We start from the raw sequence: 16,522 nt of genomic DNA on the forward strand, positions 1-16,522 counted from the left end.
TCTTTGTCTCCATGCACATCTTCCCCATCACCAAACTCTCTTTATTCTTTATCCTTTATTATTATTAGTATTATTACCAAAAACCAAACATTAAATTAGCTTCCTCTTCAATCAGCTCACAATCACAAAACAAAAACAAAAAAACACCCTTCCGCAAAACATGGGCACTCGTCTTATGTTAATTTCTCCACCACCTCCAACCAAAACACACAACCAATTCACACCTTCAATAATCCCTCTCCTCAAAACCCATCAAACAATATCACTTCCAACTTCAAGAAAAACTAGTAGCAAGATCCAAAGCACAAGCAAGTTTGGGAATTTCCTTGACTTAAAACCCGAGTATCAACCCGAATCCTTAGATTTCGACCTTCCATGGTTCCAACCTTCTGATCGTTCTCATTTTGATGTGATTATAATCGGTGCTGGCCCCGCAGGCATTCGCCTTGCGGAACAAGTTTCCCTTTATGGAATCAAGGTTTGTTGTGTTGATCCTGACCCTTTATCTATTTGGCCTAATAACTATGGTGTGTGGTTGGATGAGTTTGAAGGCCTTGGGCTACAAGATTGTTTGGATAAAACATGGCCTATGGCTTCTATTTATATTGATGATAACAATACCAAGTATTTGGATCGTTCCTATGGAAGGGTTAATAGGAGGAAACTTAAGGAAAAATTGGTTAAAGCTTGTATTTTTAATGGAGTTCAATTTTACAAGGCAAAGGTATGGGAAATTAAGCATCATGAGTTTGAGTCTTTTGTTGTTTGTGATAATGGGACAAAGTTGAAGGGTAGTTTAGTTGTTGATGCTAGTGGTTTTGGCAGTAATTTTATAGAGTATGATGATCATAAAGTGAGAAACTATGGTTGTCAAATTGCTCATGGTGTTTTGGTTGAAGTTGATACTCACCCTTTTGATTTGGATAAAATGGTTTTGATGGATTGGAGAGATTCCCATTTGGGGAATGAGCCTTATTTAAGAAATGTTAATTCCAAAGTTCCTACTTTTTTGTATGCTATGCCATTTAGTTCAAATTTGATTTTTCTTGAAGAAACTTCACTTGTGAGTCGTCCTGTTTTGTCATACATGGAAGTCAAAAGAAGGATGGTTGCAAGATTAAGACATTTAGGAATTAGAGTGAAAAGAGTATTGGAAGATGAGAAATGTTTGATTCCAATGGGAGGACCTTTACCTAGGATACCTCAAAATGTGATGGCATTTGGTGGAAATTGTGGTGTAGTTCATCCTTCTAGTGGATACATGGTTGCTAGAACAATGGCTCTAGCACCTATTGTAGCTGCTTCTATTAACGAGTGTCTTGGTTCCACTAGAATGATAAGAGGGAAACAACTTTATGCTAAAGTTTGGAATAGCATGTGGCCTATTGAGAGAAGATTTGTTAGGGAATGTTACTCTTTTGGAATGGAGACTTTGTTGAAGCTTGACTTGAATGAGACTAGACATTTTTTTGATGCATTCTTTGACTTGAAACCATATTATTGGCAAGGGTTTCTTTCTTCAAGGTTGAATTTAAAGGATTTTGCTTTGTTAAGCATATCACTTTTTGGACATGCCTCAAATTCATCTAGGTTTGATATTGTCACAAAGTGTCCTGTTCCATTTGCTAAAATGATGGGTAATATGGCTTTAGAATCCATAAGATGATGGAAGGTTGAGAAAATACAATTTTATGTTTTTGTTTATTAATGGCTAAACTTGAAGACGGATCTGTTTGAATTTTCATTAATATTAAAATTTTGTTGTTGAAAATTAATACATTTGAATTCTCATTAATATGTTAAATTGACATCTATTGTTTCATATAATTCTTTAATCTTGATTTGAATCTTTGTCAACTTTTATCAATCTTTCATTTGTTTCTATCCTTTCTTTTTTCCATTCAATCTTCTTCAGTTTTTTATCTCCCAAAACCATAACTATGATTAACTTATATGGAAGCCAATCGAAAGAATTTAGGCAGAATATTAGAGTATTATAGTATTTGTTCCTGTATTTGCGATTTAAAAAAATACACCCATATTTTAACTAAAATAAATTGATAAACTATAAAATATGGTTGTTATGATACCGAGTCAATTATAAAAACATTTAGATATTTTGAAATTCAAACAATAAAATATAACAAACCAAAAATAAAAACATTTAGATATTTTGAAATTCAAACAATAAAATATAACAAACCAAAAATATTTTACTGATTCAAAACATTCCAAATAAATATGTTTCTAACATTCCAAATGAATACATATTAATTTTTTTATGTTGCTTTTCTATTTTCTGTTACAAAGAATAACGAGAACATTAAATTTGTAACTCAAAAGATACTAACAGAGAAAATATACCACAAGAGAAAACATCGAAGTCAAAATAAAGATTTATAATTATTTTTAGTTTTTATTTTAAGATTATGTGAAAAAAGATAAAAATCTTATTGCATTTACAATCTCCAATAAGATTCTAAAGAAATATTACCCATTATTTTAGCAAATAATACAGGACACTTTGTGACAATAGCAAACCTAGATGGATTTAAGGCATGTGCAAAGAGTGACATGCTCAACCAAACAATGCAATTTAAACTCAAACTTGAAGAGAGAAACCCTTGTAAGTAATAAGGTTTCAAATCAAAGAATGCATCAAAAAATTGCCTAGATTAATTCAAGTCAAGTTTCATCAAAAAATTGCCTAGATTAATAATTTTTGATTTACCTTTGCCTTGTAAAATCTAACACCATTAAAAACACAAGCTTTAATTATTATTTGGAATTGAATTAGGTATCCCATGCTTTACAACATTACACACTACGTACCAAACACTTGCGCTAGACCAGGGTTGTAAAGGATGTGTGATGTGTTAGTTACTTGCAGATATGTCAAAAATTAATAGCTGTATTATGACACTGCCAGCTGTATTATTCCTTGAATTTTTTATGATTAATAAACTAAGACATGTATTTTAGTTATGCTACTATTATTAGTACTATAAATTATAATACTAATTTTAAAAGTTTTGGCATAAGTTTCCAAAAATGCATCTGCTGAATATTTTTAGTAAAAGTCTAACAAGCACGGGATTGCCACTAGAGGATGTGTGGACAAACGATGCTACCATTAGATGTGAAGATGAACAATTAGCTATGTAATTCAATTTAAATGGTGCAAGATATTTATGCTATTGTAAGTAAAATGGTGGATGCATTAAAATTGTAAAGTTTGTGCAAAAGGACTAACATTATACTTCAAAAAAGAAAGGAGTCTAGAGAACGTTGGGAATCAGCAGAAGGAAAGACAGTTGATCACTAGAGACTATTTGAGGAATGTGCTAGCAGCAGGTTGTGCTGTATTGACCTATTGAAATTTACTTTTATACATAAACTAGTTAAAATCACTGCCTATAAAAAACTAGTAAAAATCAAGTGCAAGATTCTACTGAGTGTGAGGTAAAAATGGCGAAAAACAGATAAGTATATTTTCGCCTACTTACTTTTTTAATAGAGAACTTTTCTAAGAACAAATAATTTTCTTATGAATCTAGTCATTTGAAATGTCAACGATGATATAGTTAGTTTTCAAGAAATTGGTCTAGATGACTTAAGGTTGTGAGGACGAGGATTTAAGTTTAGTAACTTCAACAACAACTAATTCTTGTTTAATTAGGTGAGGTCGAGTACATGGATCAAATGTGTTGTAATATTTTATAATATTTTATCCAAACCATGCTTTTAGATCTTTCTTGATAATTTTCTCTATATTTTTCCTTGGTCTTCGTCCGAATATCCCTTTTAAAGAGGATTCCACATGAAGTATAGTTTCATATGATTGGACATTGTTTTTCAGCTTACTCACTTTATTCTTTTTAATACTATTTCCCCCTGCTATTATAAACTATAAATAGGTGTCCAAAATTTATTAAATATGAATTTTAACGTTACAAATTCAAAATAGAAATAACGAAAATATCTGACGAATCTAAAAGAATAAAAAAAAACATAAAGATCCAAAAGTTTATGATTCAATTTACATATAAGAAGCCATTTAATGCACTACTTGATTTTCAGATATTTGATTTCTGCCTGAGACAGCCTAGTTATCCAATTCTTGCATAAAATTGGGTTATCTAATCTAAAGATATACCAAAGCATCCATAAGTATATTTATTTATTCTTTTATCTTACAATCATTTTAGTTAGTGGTTTAGTCATACTGGTGGTAGGAACCTAACATAATCAAAGAAGAATGTTTTTGGTGTAAGAAGTGGAGCAAGTGAGTTCTTAACAACTCCTTGATCATAAACCTTATCACAATTATAATCTACACATAACTTCAAAGACAACTTTATTTGAATATGTAAATCAGCTTTTATATTCATCTATCTATATATACACATAAGTAGCAATTTCAATATTACATATATAGCATCTACAAAATCTGATTATAATGGACTCAGGAAAAGAGGTTGAGGAATCATCATCAGCTCCAATCCTAGAATCCAAGAGGACTAGGAGCAATGGCAAAGGGAAATCCATTGATGATGGGGATGCTCCTCCTCCACCTGCTGCCGCAAAAACTCATGTTGTTACCACAAAAGCTACACCACATCACAAAGGTGGAATGAAAAAGGGAATTGCAATCTTAGACTTTATTTTGAGGCTTAGTGCCATTGGTTCTGCTCTTGGTGCTGCTGTTCTTATGGGGACTAATGAACAAATACTTCCATTCTTCACTCAGTTTCTTCAGTTCCATGCTCAATGGGATGATTTTCCTATGTTTAGGTAAGTTAATCTAATGGATGCATAGCCAGTCACCTGGCTCCGATCAATATTTAAAAATTATCTGAAATTTTATTCTTGAGAGAATGACTTGATCAATGTCAGTTCGATAAAAATAAAGAAAAAATATTGTGCCTCTTAAAATAAAATTGTCGAATCGACGCCAATCAAATCATTATTACTTTATACATCCGAAAAATATCGTTGATCATTGTTATAGCCGGTAACTTTTAAGCATTGGTACACAACCAACCACTTATTAATGTGGTCCACAGAAGAATTCACCGATTAAGTATGAATTCTTTGTTTCCAATTTTATCATTCATTTAAACTATTATATTTAGAATTTTATCTTAATCATTTAAACTATCATATTTAGAATTTTATCTTTATTTATTTAATTTATATATTTATATAAAAGAATATTACACTTGAAGTGTTAGCTCAATGGTAATGGTAAGAGTTTAGTTTTGTAGTTTTAAAGTACAAAAATGACTGTTACTACCACTTTAATTATTAAAAGTTTCCTTCTTTCCATTTTTTATATGTTTGTTCATTCAAATCGATATAATTACATTAATCGAGACATTAATCGAGAGCAATACAATTCAAATCACTACCTTAAAACTACTAAATTACAGGTTTTTTGTGGGGGCAAATGCAACAGCAAGTGGAATTCTGATCCTCTCTTTGCCATTCTCAATTGTCTGCATTGTTAGACCTCTTGCAGTTGGGCCACGGTTTCTACTTGTCATCATTGATTTAGTAAGATCAAATTCTATATGAGTAAAGATAATAATAATAATAATAATGCATTAATCACCATTATGTCATATTCAAGTAATAATGATTCAATACTATAATTGCAGGTGTTGATGGGCTTAGTTGTTGCAGCTGCTTCATCTGCTGCAGCTATTGTGTACTTAGCACACAATGGGAGTCAAGATGCAAATTGGAATGCCATTTGTCAGCAATTCACTGATTTTTGTCAGGGTAGTAGTTTGGCTGTCATTGCTTCTTTTGTTGCTGCCATTTTCTTAGCTTGTTTGGTTCTGGTGTCTTCAGTGGCTCTCAAAAGGAGTTAACAACTCTATGGTTGTTCACAAAAATTATTACTCTTTTTTAAGTGTTGTCAACTTGTTTGATTTTGTGGTTTGTAACTTATTTTTATCGTATTGAAGTGAAAAGTCAAGTTCAATGTTTGTTGTTTGCAACAAATTCTATATTGCAAATGTTAGTTTATAAGGTTAAAATGCTTCACCTCTTAGACCGTCAAGTAATAATAATAATAGTATTTGTAAATAATGATAAAAATATATTATTATTATTATTATTATTATTATTATTATTATTATTATTATTATTATTATCTATTACGGAGTACTCAGTTACTTAGAAAGTATTTAGTATTTTGTGAAAAAATATTTAATATATTTTTATCAAATATTTGTAATAACAAATTAAAATAAGTATTAAAATGGTTATAAAAATTATAGATTTTATATCAATCATTTAGTCGTCGTTATGGTTATTGTATCTTTGATGTAGAACTATAAATTTTTCAAAATTGCAAACTGTATATTCACCTCGATCGAGATTATTTACCTTTACATTCTCTATCTTTGATAACTTTTTATATATATATTTTATAATCAATTATTCTATTTATTTTAAATAATTTTTATCAATTTATTTTAATCATCAATTTTACTTAAATGCACTAAAGTCACCGTACACCAAAAGACAATAAATCTATTTTCGCATTCACTCACACTTACAAATCAATCTAAACGAGAGCAGATTATCTCTAGTGATATTTCAATTAAGGAAGTTTAGTGAAAATCTCCATAATTTATTTTCATTTTAATATTTTCATCATTCATTCATTTTCATTCTACCGAAGAAAAAAAATTTACCTTAAAAAATTCATTCTCAATCTAAATTAGATTTGCATTCAATTTTAAAATGGTGAAAGCCGACTAGAAGAAGTTGGGGATTTGAAAGTGTAGCGAATGATCACGATCCACACATTATGTAACAATTAGTTTATTAAAATATGAATGGTGGTATAATTTAAAACTCCACTTTAATTAGATGATAGTATAAAATTGAGTTTATACATGTTCCATCCACTCTTAATAATTTTACAAATCTTTTTTGGTCAATGTTAATTGAATATGAAATGAAAATAGAAAATATTTATTAAAACACCAAATTTTCGATTATTAACATATTAAATTAAATATATGCACCAAAAATAACATATAAAATAAATATTTTTCCACCTCTAATTTCATTAAAATAAAACAATTATTTGATCAGGATGCCACATGGGAGCGATGATCTGATCAAATTCTCCACCATGCCCAATCCAACGGTTCCATGTTACCATGTCATACGAACGCCATCCATCAAGAACGCCATCCATGTCATACGAACGCCATCCATCAAGAACCATTTGTTGACTAAATAATATCTCACGTGCCATCAACTGTTTAAACTCGCCACATGTCATACTGTAGACTCTAGATCACGTGCCACTCTCTTTTCCTTCCACCGTTAAAAACGCTAGCAACTTCTTCTAACCATTTCTTTCTCTCTCAACATTCTAACCTTCCTCTCTCAGTTTCCTTCGCTGATTCCTTTTCTCACAAAAATAAAACCCTAATTTTTTTCCAATTTGTTTGTCTCACTTATCTTCCATTTCTTTCTTTCGATTCTCTCAGGTTCAACTTCATCTCCCATTTATCTCTTTCTATTAATCTCTGGTTAAATCTTGACGATTAGATTCTTGTGCGTTTGATTGTAATTTGTTGTTATCGATTACAAATTGAAATTGATTTTAATTAAAATTGAAATTAATTTAAATACTTCTTTATTTTATTTTGTCAGAAATGAGAAAAAGAGAGGTTTATTGATGGTGGTGTTGGATGCAGGTGGCGGTTGCGGAGGAGGAAGCTTTAATCGGCGGTGAAAAAAAATCTCGGTAAATTCGACATCTCAAAGAAGGTTTTGTTGTTTAAAGTTGAAGGTTTGGGTCTGATGAGAATTATTAGGGGAATGCAGAGATCGTTTTGTTGCGAGGATCTGAAGAAATCGTTCAGCAAAGGCATTGGAATCACTGCGCCCAAGGCAAGAACACGCGATAAACCGTTCGAGGGTAGGGTTTTGGTTCACTGAGGTGCTTAAAACGCCATCGTGTTTGGTGGCTTGTTCGGGTGATTAGTTTACCATGACTCGTATTTTGGTTCAGCGTGGTTCTTCGGGTGGTGGTACTTCTCAGAACCCTAACCCTAACCGTGCTGGGTCTTCGTCCGTTCGGCCCGAGCAGGGTGCACAGGTTAATCCGCCTGCTAAGGATGAGGAAAGTGAAGAAGAAGCACCTGGACTTGTTGTTGGTGATGAGCTTTTGGAGTATGCTGGGACTAGTGATTGTAACAGGGCAAAAAGTGATGATCCATTTATGGAAAGTCTTCATTTGGAGCAGAGTGATACTTCGTTAGGCAATGAAGTAATTGCTGATCCTGGGAAAGATGTTAAAGAAGAGGTTGAGGGTCCTCAAGAATTGATAAGAGGGTTGAGTGGAGAAAGAACTGTGATTGAGTATGAGGACATGTGTGAGGATTCAGCTGTTAGTGTTGGTGGTGGTGGTAGTTCACATCCTCCACCTCCTCCTGTTCCACCTCCAAAGCCTTTAGCAACTAACTTAAATTCAAGAAGAACTATATCAGGGTCTCCCAATGCTGTTAATGTAGGATCACCTAGGAGAACATCTGTGTGGCCTGTTGTTTCGGCTAGGACTTCACCTGCTGGGTCTCGACCTTCGTCTCCCAGGGCTCATAATGAAAGTGAGGGGTATAATAGTGCTGATGAACAGATTCCATGCTTTGTGTCCTCTTATGACGATGTTGTAAGTTGATGATTACCTTGGTCCTAGTGAGTAATTAATTGTTGTATGTTCTCCTGAGATTCATTTCATAATTATTTAGCCTGAGTTAGGTGGGGAGTAGTTAGGTTAAAGCAATGTTGCTACAAAAAATACTTGATTCTTGATTCTTTTAGAACATACTATTTGTGGGTTGATTCTGAGATAAGTCGTGATAATTTGTTATTTCTCTATATGCTAGTATAAGAGAAGAACCACATTAATGAAGTAATGGTTAACTTTGATAAACTATCCTACACTCTTTAAGTGGGATTCTGCATTTAGATTTTAGAGATATTGCTACATAATTTCTCTCTAGTTCTGGCTAAACTCACTTGCATCATTACGGCCTAGTTTTGAAAGTGCTGTTTGTTAGGTTTCCTATATAAGAATGTAAATGTTGGGTTGTATTATTGTATCATAAAGTCATAATTCATAATGCTTGGAGATAATGTAATGTGCTATTGCATGTTTATATTAGTTATTAGAATGTTGATTCATGGCCTTCAATGAGATTATATCATATATTGAAATGGTATTGGCATCCATGTCAGGAAAGAGAGCGACAGTTTGAAATTGATATTAGAAGGGTAAAAGGCTATGAAGTAAAAAGAATGATGGAGGATGGGAATTGCCTTTTTCGTGCTGTAGCCGACCAAGTGTATGGAGACTCAGAATTGTATGATTTGGTCAGACAGATGAGCATAGATTATATGGTATGATAATGTTGTGCTAAATGTATTTTTCCTTCAAAACATCCATATATTTGATTTGTTGTATCATAATGTAAATTGGACCTCTCATTAGGTTAGCTTATAATCAATTTTATGACTTACTGAAAGAGGTTTCATTTCTTATAAAGGTTCATGGGTTTTGTGGTTGTATTGTAAGTATTGTAATTTTCAATCCATGAGTGACATTCTACAGAATTAGGAACACTGCGGATGCCAGTCTGTCACTATGATTTTGCGGTGTTAAAACTATTTTTGCAAATAAAGTAACGATTTACGAAGAATTGCTTCTAGGTTTTGGGATTCATATTGAGGGTTTTTAATGTATCTAGGTTTCACCTAGTATTTGCACGCCGGAATGCCTGGGCAGCGGGAAACTTTTTGAATATAGCTTGCCAAACTTACGTTCTTTTGTGACAAAATCAAAGAAATATTAGGGGTATTGTAAATGAGTGAGTGAAAATGGGCCTTTTTTTCTTATAAGATGTAAAAAAGCAAGGAATAAGTTTGAATCAGAAGTAATTGAAACATGAACAGTGTTGTAGAAGGGGAAGTTCTGAACTGAAACTTCTACAAGTATTATTGTACTCTAGTAGGAAAAATAATGATATCTAGGCGGGTACATTAGATTATTTCATCCTGGTTTAACTTTTTCTGATTATTGCATTACGTCATTTTCTCATTGTTGCTTAGCGGGCCCGTTTTTATGCCATTCTTGCTTTTGATTCATTCTTTCTAATTCTATTAAAATATTGCCTGTGAATCAAACTAACCTCCTATGATGGTATGGTTCTGTTTCTGTCTGTGTCTTAGTCTAATGTCAGCATTATAAATGCAACTTCCTGTATGTTTCTTGCTCACATACTGGTATGAAGGTAATAATTTTCTTAAAATAAATAATCATTTTATCTGGGCTGAAGCATTCAGTCTCATTCTGGTTAAACGCCTGGGATTTATTGCATTACATCATCTTTTCTCACTATTGCTTAGCTTGACCATTTTTCTTGTGGTCTTGCTTTTCATTCATTCTTTCTAATTCTATTTATATATTGCCTGTGAATCAAACTAACCTCCTCTCACGTACTGATTTTATGTACTCAGGAGCGCGAGAGAGATCACTTTTCTCAGTTTATAACAGAAGGTTTCACCTCATACTGTAAGAGGAAGAGAAGAGATAAGGTATGTCACAGCACAATTTGGGCTTTTTTGTGGTTGTATGACATACGAAGTTTATAAACCAACTCCAGCAGTTTTGGGCTTTTAGGCTTCTAAACCAAACATTCCAAAATTTCCCTTGCATGTATTATTGTTCAAATGATTTGCGAGATAATTAGGTTGGAGCTCTCCACATATGTTCGGACGCAGGACTTTTGTACTTAAGGGAGTGATTAGTGCAATCGGTAGTTGAAAAAGCACATACACTCATAGTCACATCACATGCACACTTTAATGTGCAAATTAACCCAGATGTGGGCTGTGATTGTTCCCTTCTCCCAGTCATTTTTTCCATTTATAACATATCCACAAATGTTTTGAAAGCTGTACTTTTTTACTTGCACAAGAGTGATTAATGCAATTGGTAATTGAAAATGCACATGCTCACACACTTTAACATGCCAATTAATCTAGATGTGGGTTGTGATTGTTCCCTTCTTTCATTCAGACCATATTATCTAGATTGTGATTTGTGATTATGTCATCATTTTCCCTCAACTTTTCACTCTTCACTCAGATTTTTTTTTCCCTGCAAGTTACATTGTAGCGAAGTCTTATTGCTTTGCTCTCTAAGATGTGCAGGCAGGCTCATTTTACTTTAGCTTTGCAATTTTTTCATTAATATCTAGTTTTGTCCTATGAGGAATTTGACACTAAAATAGGTAATTATATCATCTTTCTCATGATTAAGGGAATTATTTGCATTATTGGTATGATCAAATATGCAATAGAATTGGTGTGCATATAGGCATGGGTTATTGGTGTTTAATTTAGTTATAATTGGGAGCTCCCTTTGAGTCTGTTGGTGCGTCATGGCATTTTATTTCCCATTTTTGTAAATTAGTTATGTATACTTTGTCCTTACTTTTTCAACCTTAGTTAGAGTTATACATTACTAATAAGTTTATAACTAAGTTGAAGTTATGATGTGGACAATTATAGATATCAGCATTGACTAGTTTTTTGTTGGATGGATGAATTGAAAGATATGGAAATTTAGAGGATTTCATATGATAAAAAACTGATATATGTTTTTAAAATAATAACGGTTTCGCACAATTATCTTATTAATAAATTGAAATACGTGAAGATTGTGTATCCCAATGGACGTGCTACACGCTTACACTTGGTCTTGAATATGTCAAAATCACGATGAGTTTGCTTCTTCTATAGCGAGTACTTATTTTATAAAGTAAATTAATAGATCTCAACTGTTGAAAAATTAATTGATGCCTGCTATTAGTTTATTACATGCAAATGCATGTCAACTATGGATTTTCTGGGATTTACTCTCATGATTTTCTTATGAATGATTGATTTACTTTTTCCCTCTAAAATGATATGGGAGATCACTTGAATTTTATTCATAATAATCATTTCTTTTAACACTGTATGTTGCTTTAGTTGGAATTTGTTGATAGATAGTACTTTTTAACTTTCTGAATAGGCGTAAGTATTACTAACTCTTGTTGGCAGGTTTATGGCAACAATGCTGAGATCCAAGCCATGTCTGAAATGTATAATCGACCTATTCATATATACTCCTACTCCACAGGTAGAGCTTACATTTTTTTTATAGTTGTTAGTTATCTATCATTTTATGTTTAATAACATCATTATTGACGCAGAGCCTATAAATACATTTCATGGAAGCTATAACACTGATACACCACCAGTACGCCTGAGTTATCATCAAGGTAACCATTACAACTCCCTTGTTGACCCGCGGCGCCCAACAATTGGTGCAGGGCTTGGATTCAGCTCTCTTCGTGGGGTGAGTACTATGATATTATTGTATATGTTGCGTCATTCCTTTTTTTCTTTCTATTTTATTGTATGATGGATATGTTAACAATACATGTTATTTTCCTTCCAACTAAAAAAACATAACAAATTGAATTATGCGTAAAATATTTGTAGAAAACCTCAAGTATTATAGGATCCCCAAAGAAGGGGACCCTTTAACTTGGAAACCGACTCATCATTACATTGAACAGAAATTGATTGGAAACTGGTTGATGGCAACATTTTTACTTACAATGCAGATGAATGTTGACAAAGATAAAGTCAAGGCTGCTATTAAAGCTCAGCAAGACCAACAAATTGATAATGCAAGTATTTCAAATTGTAATTTGCTACAGTGTGAACACTTCTTTTGTTCTTTAAATTGAAGCTGATGATGCTAGCTTTTACAACGTTCTTGTGGCAGGCACTTTTAGCTGAGGGGCGGTTTTACTCTGATCTTGAGCTCACAGAGAAGGAAATTGAGCGAGCTGTGATGGAAGCTTCTCGGGCTGAATATCTTGCTGGTGGTACATTTAAGCAACAACTTGGCAATAGAGAGTCGTCTACATCAACTGCTGAGCCATCTTCTTCTGGAGCAAGTTAGTATCTCTCACACAAGTTGGTTTATTTGCTTTAAAAGCAGTATTGCAGTTCTATAACTATTGGTTGCAACAATTAATACATTCTGTAATTGAGTTTAACGAGTAATTATAGAAGTTTTCCTGCATTTTTTCCCCAAGTTCACCCAACATTAAGCCAACTAATTGTTTGCAACTAGCAGGATCGTCTGGTAGTGATCCCAAGATGGAACGCGGGAAAGAGAATGATTCTGATCTTAGCAGCAGCAGCAGCATGAATATGGTACTATCGATGGGATTTAGTTACCTACAAGCTATTGAGGCATACAGCATATTTGGGGATGATGTTGATTCTATGGTTTGTTACCTGTTGGAAACTGGCAGCAGTAGTAGACGGAAAGGAAAGGCTACTGAGTGACAAGAGAACAAGTTCCGATAAAATAAAATTTGGAACGTTAGTATTCAATTGTCATCCAAGTCAAATAAATCAATATCTTGTATTTACTTGCTCTAGTATATTTTCGTATCTCACGTCTTTACTAATGTGGTAGAAAACAAATTTGAGCAAATATATGATTTAGTTTGCTAGTGCAATCCGAAGTTGATAAATAATGAGATTTTCGCAACATTTTTCAAGGACCAAATCTATTATACATTTTGATGCAAACTAATTTTCTACACTTTTAACTCCAAATTTCTATTATTTTCTAGACTTTTAACTTCAAATTTATATTATTTGTGTTGTGAATGAACACAAATAGATTTTGGGAACGACTAGAACTCCCCCGCTTTTGTTAAAACGTGCATTTGACGTTTGTTTTGAAGTTTATTTTATTTTTACTTATTCTATATATCAATTGAAAGTTAGTTTTCGGATAACTTTTGTCTATAAGTAATCTATCTTTCAGTGGGGATTTGTTAGAAAAAGGTGACAATAGTTGCCTCCATCTATACGTAGCCTTCAATTTGAAAAGAAATATTCACATACCAAAACCCAAAACTGAATTTGTTGAAAAAAACCTTAACAGTAATTGTTTTCACTATGATCTGCTTGTCAAAGAGTGTAGTTTTTGACAAGTACAGCAAGGGGCATGGACCAAAAGAAAAAAGGACAAAACAGAAGCAGTTTTTTCACGTGCCCTCTGTCGTTCCCTCCAAATTCATGTCTTTGAGTACCCTCTTTGGATAGAATTTCTGTTGCCATTTGCGGTACCCTCTTTGGATTGATGCATTTATGCAAAAATACAGAGAAGCTTAATTTGTTTTTGTTGCAACAAAACTTCAAATGTAAGTGTCAGGCTGTGTACTCGAGCATTTTTTCCTTCCCTGAAAATACATTGTTCGCATGGAATTTATGTTATAGGAATTAATGAGCTGGCTGATTTTATCAATCATTCGTTAATATCTATACACATTATCTTGTATCAAAAATAAAAACTATACACATTATCTTGACCGTTACTTGTAAATTCTAAATTGACAACCCAAAAAAGGAAAAAGAAAGATTCTTATTACATTACTTAAATCTCCACGCTGTAAATAATAATCAGAATAAATTTAAACTTAAATTTTGAATCTGAATTTTTTTTTTTTTATCATGTAGAAGTATACTACGAGTAAATAAAATCTAATGTATCCCTACGAACTAAAATAATAGAATAAATGAATTAGTTGGAAGGTTATTTTAGTCATTATGGCAAGGTTTTTCTTCATGAAGAAGCTGAGTCTGATAGACTCATACACGGTTCACCTGCATTTCATTGCGTTGCACTCTCTCTACGTTTTCAGCCTTCTCAGAGAGAGAGAGAGGACCCAACCCTAACCCCCAAAATTCAAGGGTTCTTCATTTGATTTTTATACAGAAGAACGCAATTATGTCTCAGAACGGTAAATTGATGCCAAATCTAGACCAGCAAAGCACAAAGCTTCTCAACCTCACCGTTCTTCAACGAATCGACCCTTTCGTTGAAGAAATTCTCATAACCGCCGCTCACGTCACCTTCTATGAGTTTAACATCGATCTCAGCCAATGGGTTCGCCTTTTCTCCTCTTTTTTTTCTTCATTTTCTCTCTCTACTTCATTTCTCTCTCTCATTATTCTCTTTAATTGATTTGCAGAGCCGCAAGGATGTTGAAGGATCTCTCTTCGTTGTTAAGAGGTTCATTATTTAGTAATTGTTTATTACTTTACGCGACTAATTAGTTCAATGAGCGATCCAAGTGTTTTAATTGGAAATTTGTTATCAACTGCAGTTAATTGTGTGGTTTTTGTTTTGTTTCAGAAACACGCAACCACGATTTCAGTTTATTGTGATGAACCGCCGCAATACTGGTTAGTGAGTCTATCTATCTATCTATCTATCTATCTGTTTTTGGTTATTGTAATCAATTTAGAATTTGAACAGAAAAATGAATGGATTTGGTTATGAAAACATACCATTTTGCTTCCAAACATGTGTCCATCTTCAGTTCATTGGATTATTTTGTAAACCGGTTCATAGGAAGCGAGATCAAAGTCGAAAATGCTTGAATTGGATACTATTATGTCTTATGTTAATATATGGCGGCTGCGTAAATATCAGTCTGTTACCTCGTTGTTGGAAAGTTAGTATTCAAGTATAGTTTTTTGAGTTAGATTCTGATCTTGGAATATTTAAGTATGTTAGTTATTCCTCTATTTAAGTATGTTTGGTAATAATATATTTTTTAGTTAGTAGCCTAGTGGTATTCTTTAATACTTAAATTTATAGAATTGGTTTTATCCTTATTAATTGCAAAAATTATAAACATGTCTCTTAGATATTGTTATAAGGATGAACTAGATACTTGATGTGGTGCTAATGGAGAATTGATAATGTTCATGCATGTTGTATTTAACCCTTGTCCATGTTGGCATAAGCAGAAAATTTGGTGGAAAACCTCCTGGGGGATTTCGAGTATGAAGTTCAGGTTCCATATCTATTATATAGAAATGCTGCTCAAGAAGTAAATGGTATTTGGTTCTACAATGCTCGCGAATGTGAAGAGGTTGCAAATCTTTTTAGCAGGTATTGTTTTCAGGTTTTGGCAAAAAACTTAGCTCTTGTATTGTTTCTGAATAACCAAGGGAGAACAGTTCCTGTTTGGCTTAGCTTATTTTGTTTACAAAATAACTTATTATAAACATATTTGTTTACATAAATAACTTACAATGCTCGCGAATGTGAAGAGGTTGCAAATCTTTTTAGCAGGTATTGTTTTCAGGTTTTGGCAAAAAACTTAGCTCTTGTATTGTTTCTGAATAACCAAGGGAGAACAGTTCCTGTTTGGCTTAGCTTATTTTGTTTACAAAATAACTTATAATAAACATATTTATGAGAGAGATTTAGGAAAAAGCAATATCTTCTTATATTTGAAGCAAATCCAAACATGTTAGTACTATCTGAAACTTGTTATATGTTAAGTGTAGGATTTTTAAAGTTAGTTAGTACAAGTAGATTTGGGAAAATACTTCCAGG

The 16,522-nt window shown here is 32.8% G+C and overlaps 4 protein-coding genes across 8 annotated transcripts in view; all 4 read left to right on the plus strand.

Annotated features, from left to right (window-relative positions):
- Positions 1-1,704, plus strand: LOC101501945 (neoxanthin synthase, chloroplastic-like). Its single transcript, XM_004487428.4, has one exon. It carries the CDS (start codon positions 161-163, stop codon positions 1,664-1,666), a length of 1,506 nt encoding a protein of 501 aa, XP_004487485.1. The 5' UTR covers positions 1-160; the 3' UTR covers positions 1,667-1,704.
- A 2,625-nt stretch (positions 1,705-4,329) lies between these two features.
- On the plus strand, positions 4,330-5,993 carry LOC101501632 (casparian strip membrane protein 4). Its single transcript, XM_004487427.4, has 3 exons — positions 4,330-4,794; positions 5,433-5,556; positions 5,661-5,993. The coding sequence occupies exons 1-3, from the start codon at positions 4,460-4,462 to the stop codon at positions 5,874-5,876; spliced, it is 675 nt and encodes a 224-aa protein (XP_004487484.1). The 5' UTR covers positions 4,330-4,459; the 3' UTR covers positions 5,877-5,993.
- Positions 5,994-7,360: 1,367 nt separating this feature from the next.
- LOC101500684 (OVARIAN TUMOR DOMAIN-containing deubiquitinating enzyme 6) lies at positions 7,361-13,661 on the plus strand. 5 transcript variants are annotated; one of them, XM_012717543.3, is made up of 10 exons: positions 7,361-7,517; positions 7,728-7,777; positions 7,858-8,701; positions 9,271-9,432; positions 10,549-10,626; positions 12,139-12,217; positions 12,291-12,436; positions 12,708-12,773; positions 12,872-13,046; positions 13,226-13,661. In XM_012717543.3, the coding sequence occupies exons 3-10, from the start codon at positions 8,024-8,026 to the stop codon at positions 13,441-13,443; spliced, it is 1,602 nt and encodes a 533-aa protein (XP_012572997.1). In that variant the 5' UTR covers positions 7,361-7,517; positions 7,728-7,777; positions 7,858-8,023; the 3' UTR covers positions 13,444-13,661. The 5 variants fall into 5 exon arrangements, with proteins under 5 accessions (XP_012572997.1, XP_004487481.1, XP_004487483.1 ...); XM_027331570.2 differs by having other exon boundaries at positions 7,365-7,517; positions 7,684-7,777; XM_004487424.4 differs by having other exon boundaries at positions 7,728-8,701.
- Positions 13,662-14,744: 1,083 nt separating this feature from the next.
- The window catches only part of LOC101500373 (mRNA-decapping enzyme-like protein), a 5,175-nt gene continuing 3,397 nt past the window's right edge, over positions 14,745-16,522 (plus strand). Inside the window, exons 1-4 of the mRNA XM_004487422.4 lie at positions 14,745-15,058; positions 15,144-15,184; positions 15,308-15,357; positions 15,928-16,072. Coding sequence (XP_004487479.1) covers positions 14,900-15,058; positions 15,144-15,184; positions 15,308-15,357; positions 15,928-16,072 — 395 coding nt within the window. The 5' untranslated portion in view covers positions 14,745-14,899. The remainder of the gene's footprint in view (positions 15,059-15,143; positions 15,185-15,307; positions 15,358-15,927; positions 16,073-16,522) is intronic.

This window comes from Cicer arietinum, chromosome 1 (assembly GCF_000331145.2).
Source record: "Cicer arietinum cultivar CDC Frontier isolate Library 1 chromosome 1, Cicar.CDCFrontier_v2.0, whole genome shotgun sequence".
Taxonomy (NCBI): Eukaryota; Viridiplantae; Streptophyta; class Magnoliopsida; order Fabales; family Fabaceae; genus Cicer; species Cicer arietinum.

Bases quoted from the DNA above. Each gene is read 5' to 3' on its own strand.
- LOC101501945 (XM_004487428.4), top strand. From the start codon at position 161: ATGGGCACTCGTCTTATGTTAATTTCTCCACCACCTCCAACCAAAACA.
- LOC101501632 (XM_004487427.4), top strand. From the start codon at position 4,460: ATGGACTCAGGAAAAGAGGTTGAGGAATCATCATCAGCTCCAATCCTA. The intron at 4,795-5,432 runs GTAAGTTAATCT...ACTAAATTACAG, and splicing joins GATGATTTTCCTATGTTTAG to GTTTTTTGTGGGGGCAAATG. The intron at 5,557-5,660 runs GTAAGATCAAAT...CTATAATTGCAG, and splicing joins TACTTGTCATCATTGATTTA to GTGTTGATGGGCTTAGTTGT.
- LOC101500684 (XM_004487424.4), top strand. From the start codon at position 8,024: ATGACTCGTATTTTGGTTCAGCGTGGTTCTTCGGGTGGTGGTACTTCT. The intron at 9,433-10,548 runs GTATGATAATGT...TTATGTACTCAG, and splicing joins AGATGAGCATAGATTATATG to GAGCGCGAGAGAGATCACTT. The intron at 12,218-12,290 runs GTAGAGCTTACA...TTATTGACGCAG, and splicing joins TATATACTCCTACTCCACAG to AGCCTATAAATACATTTCAT.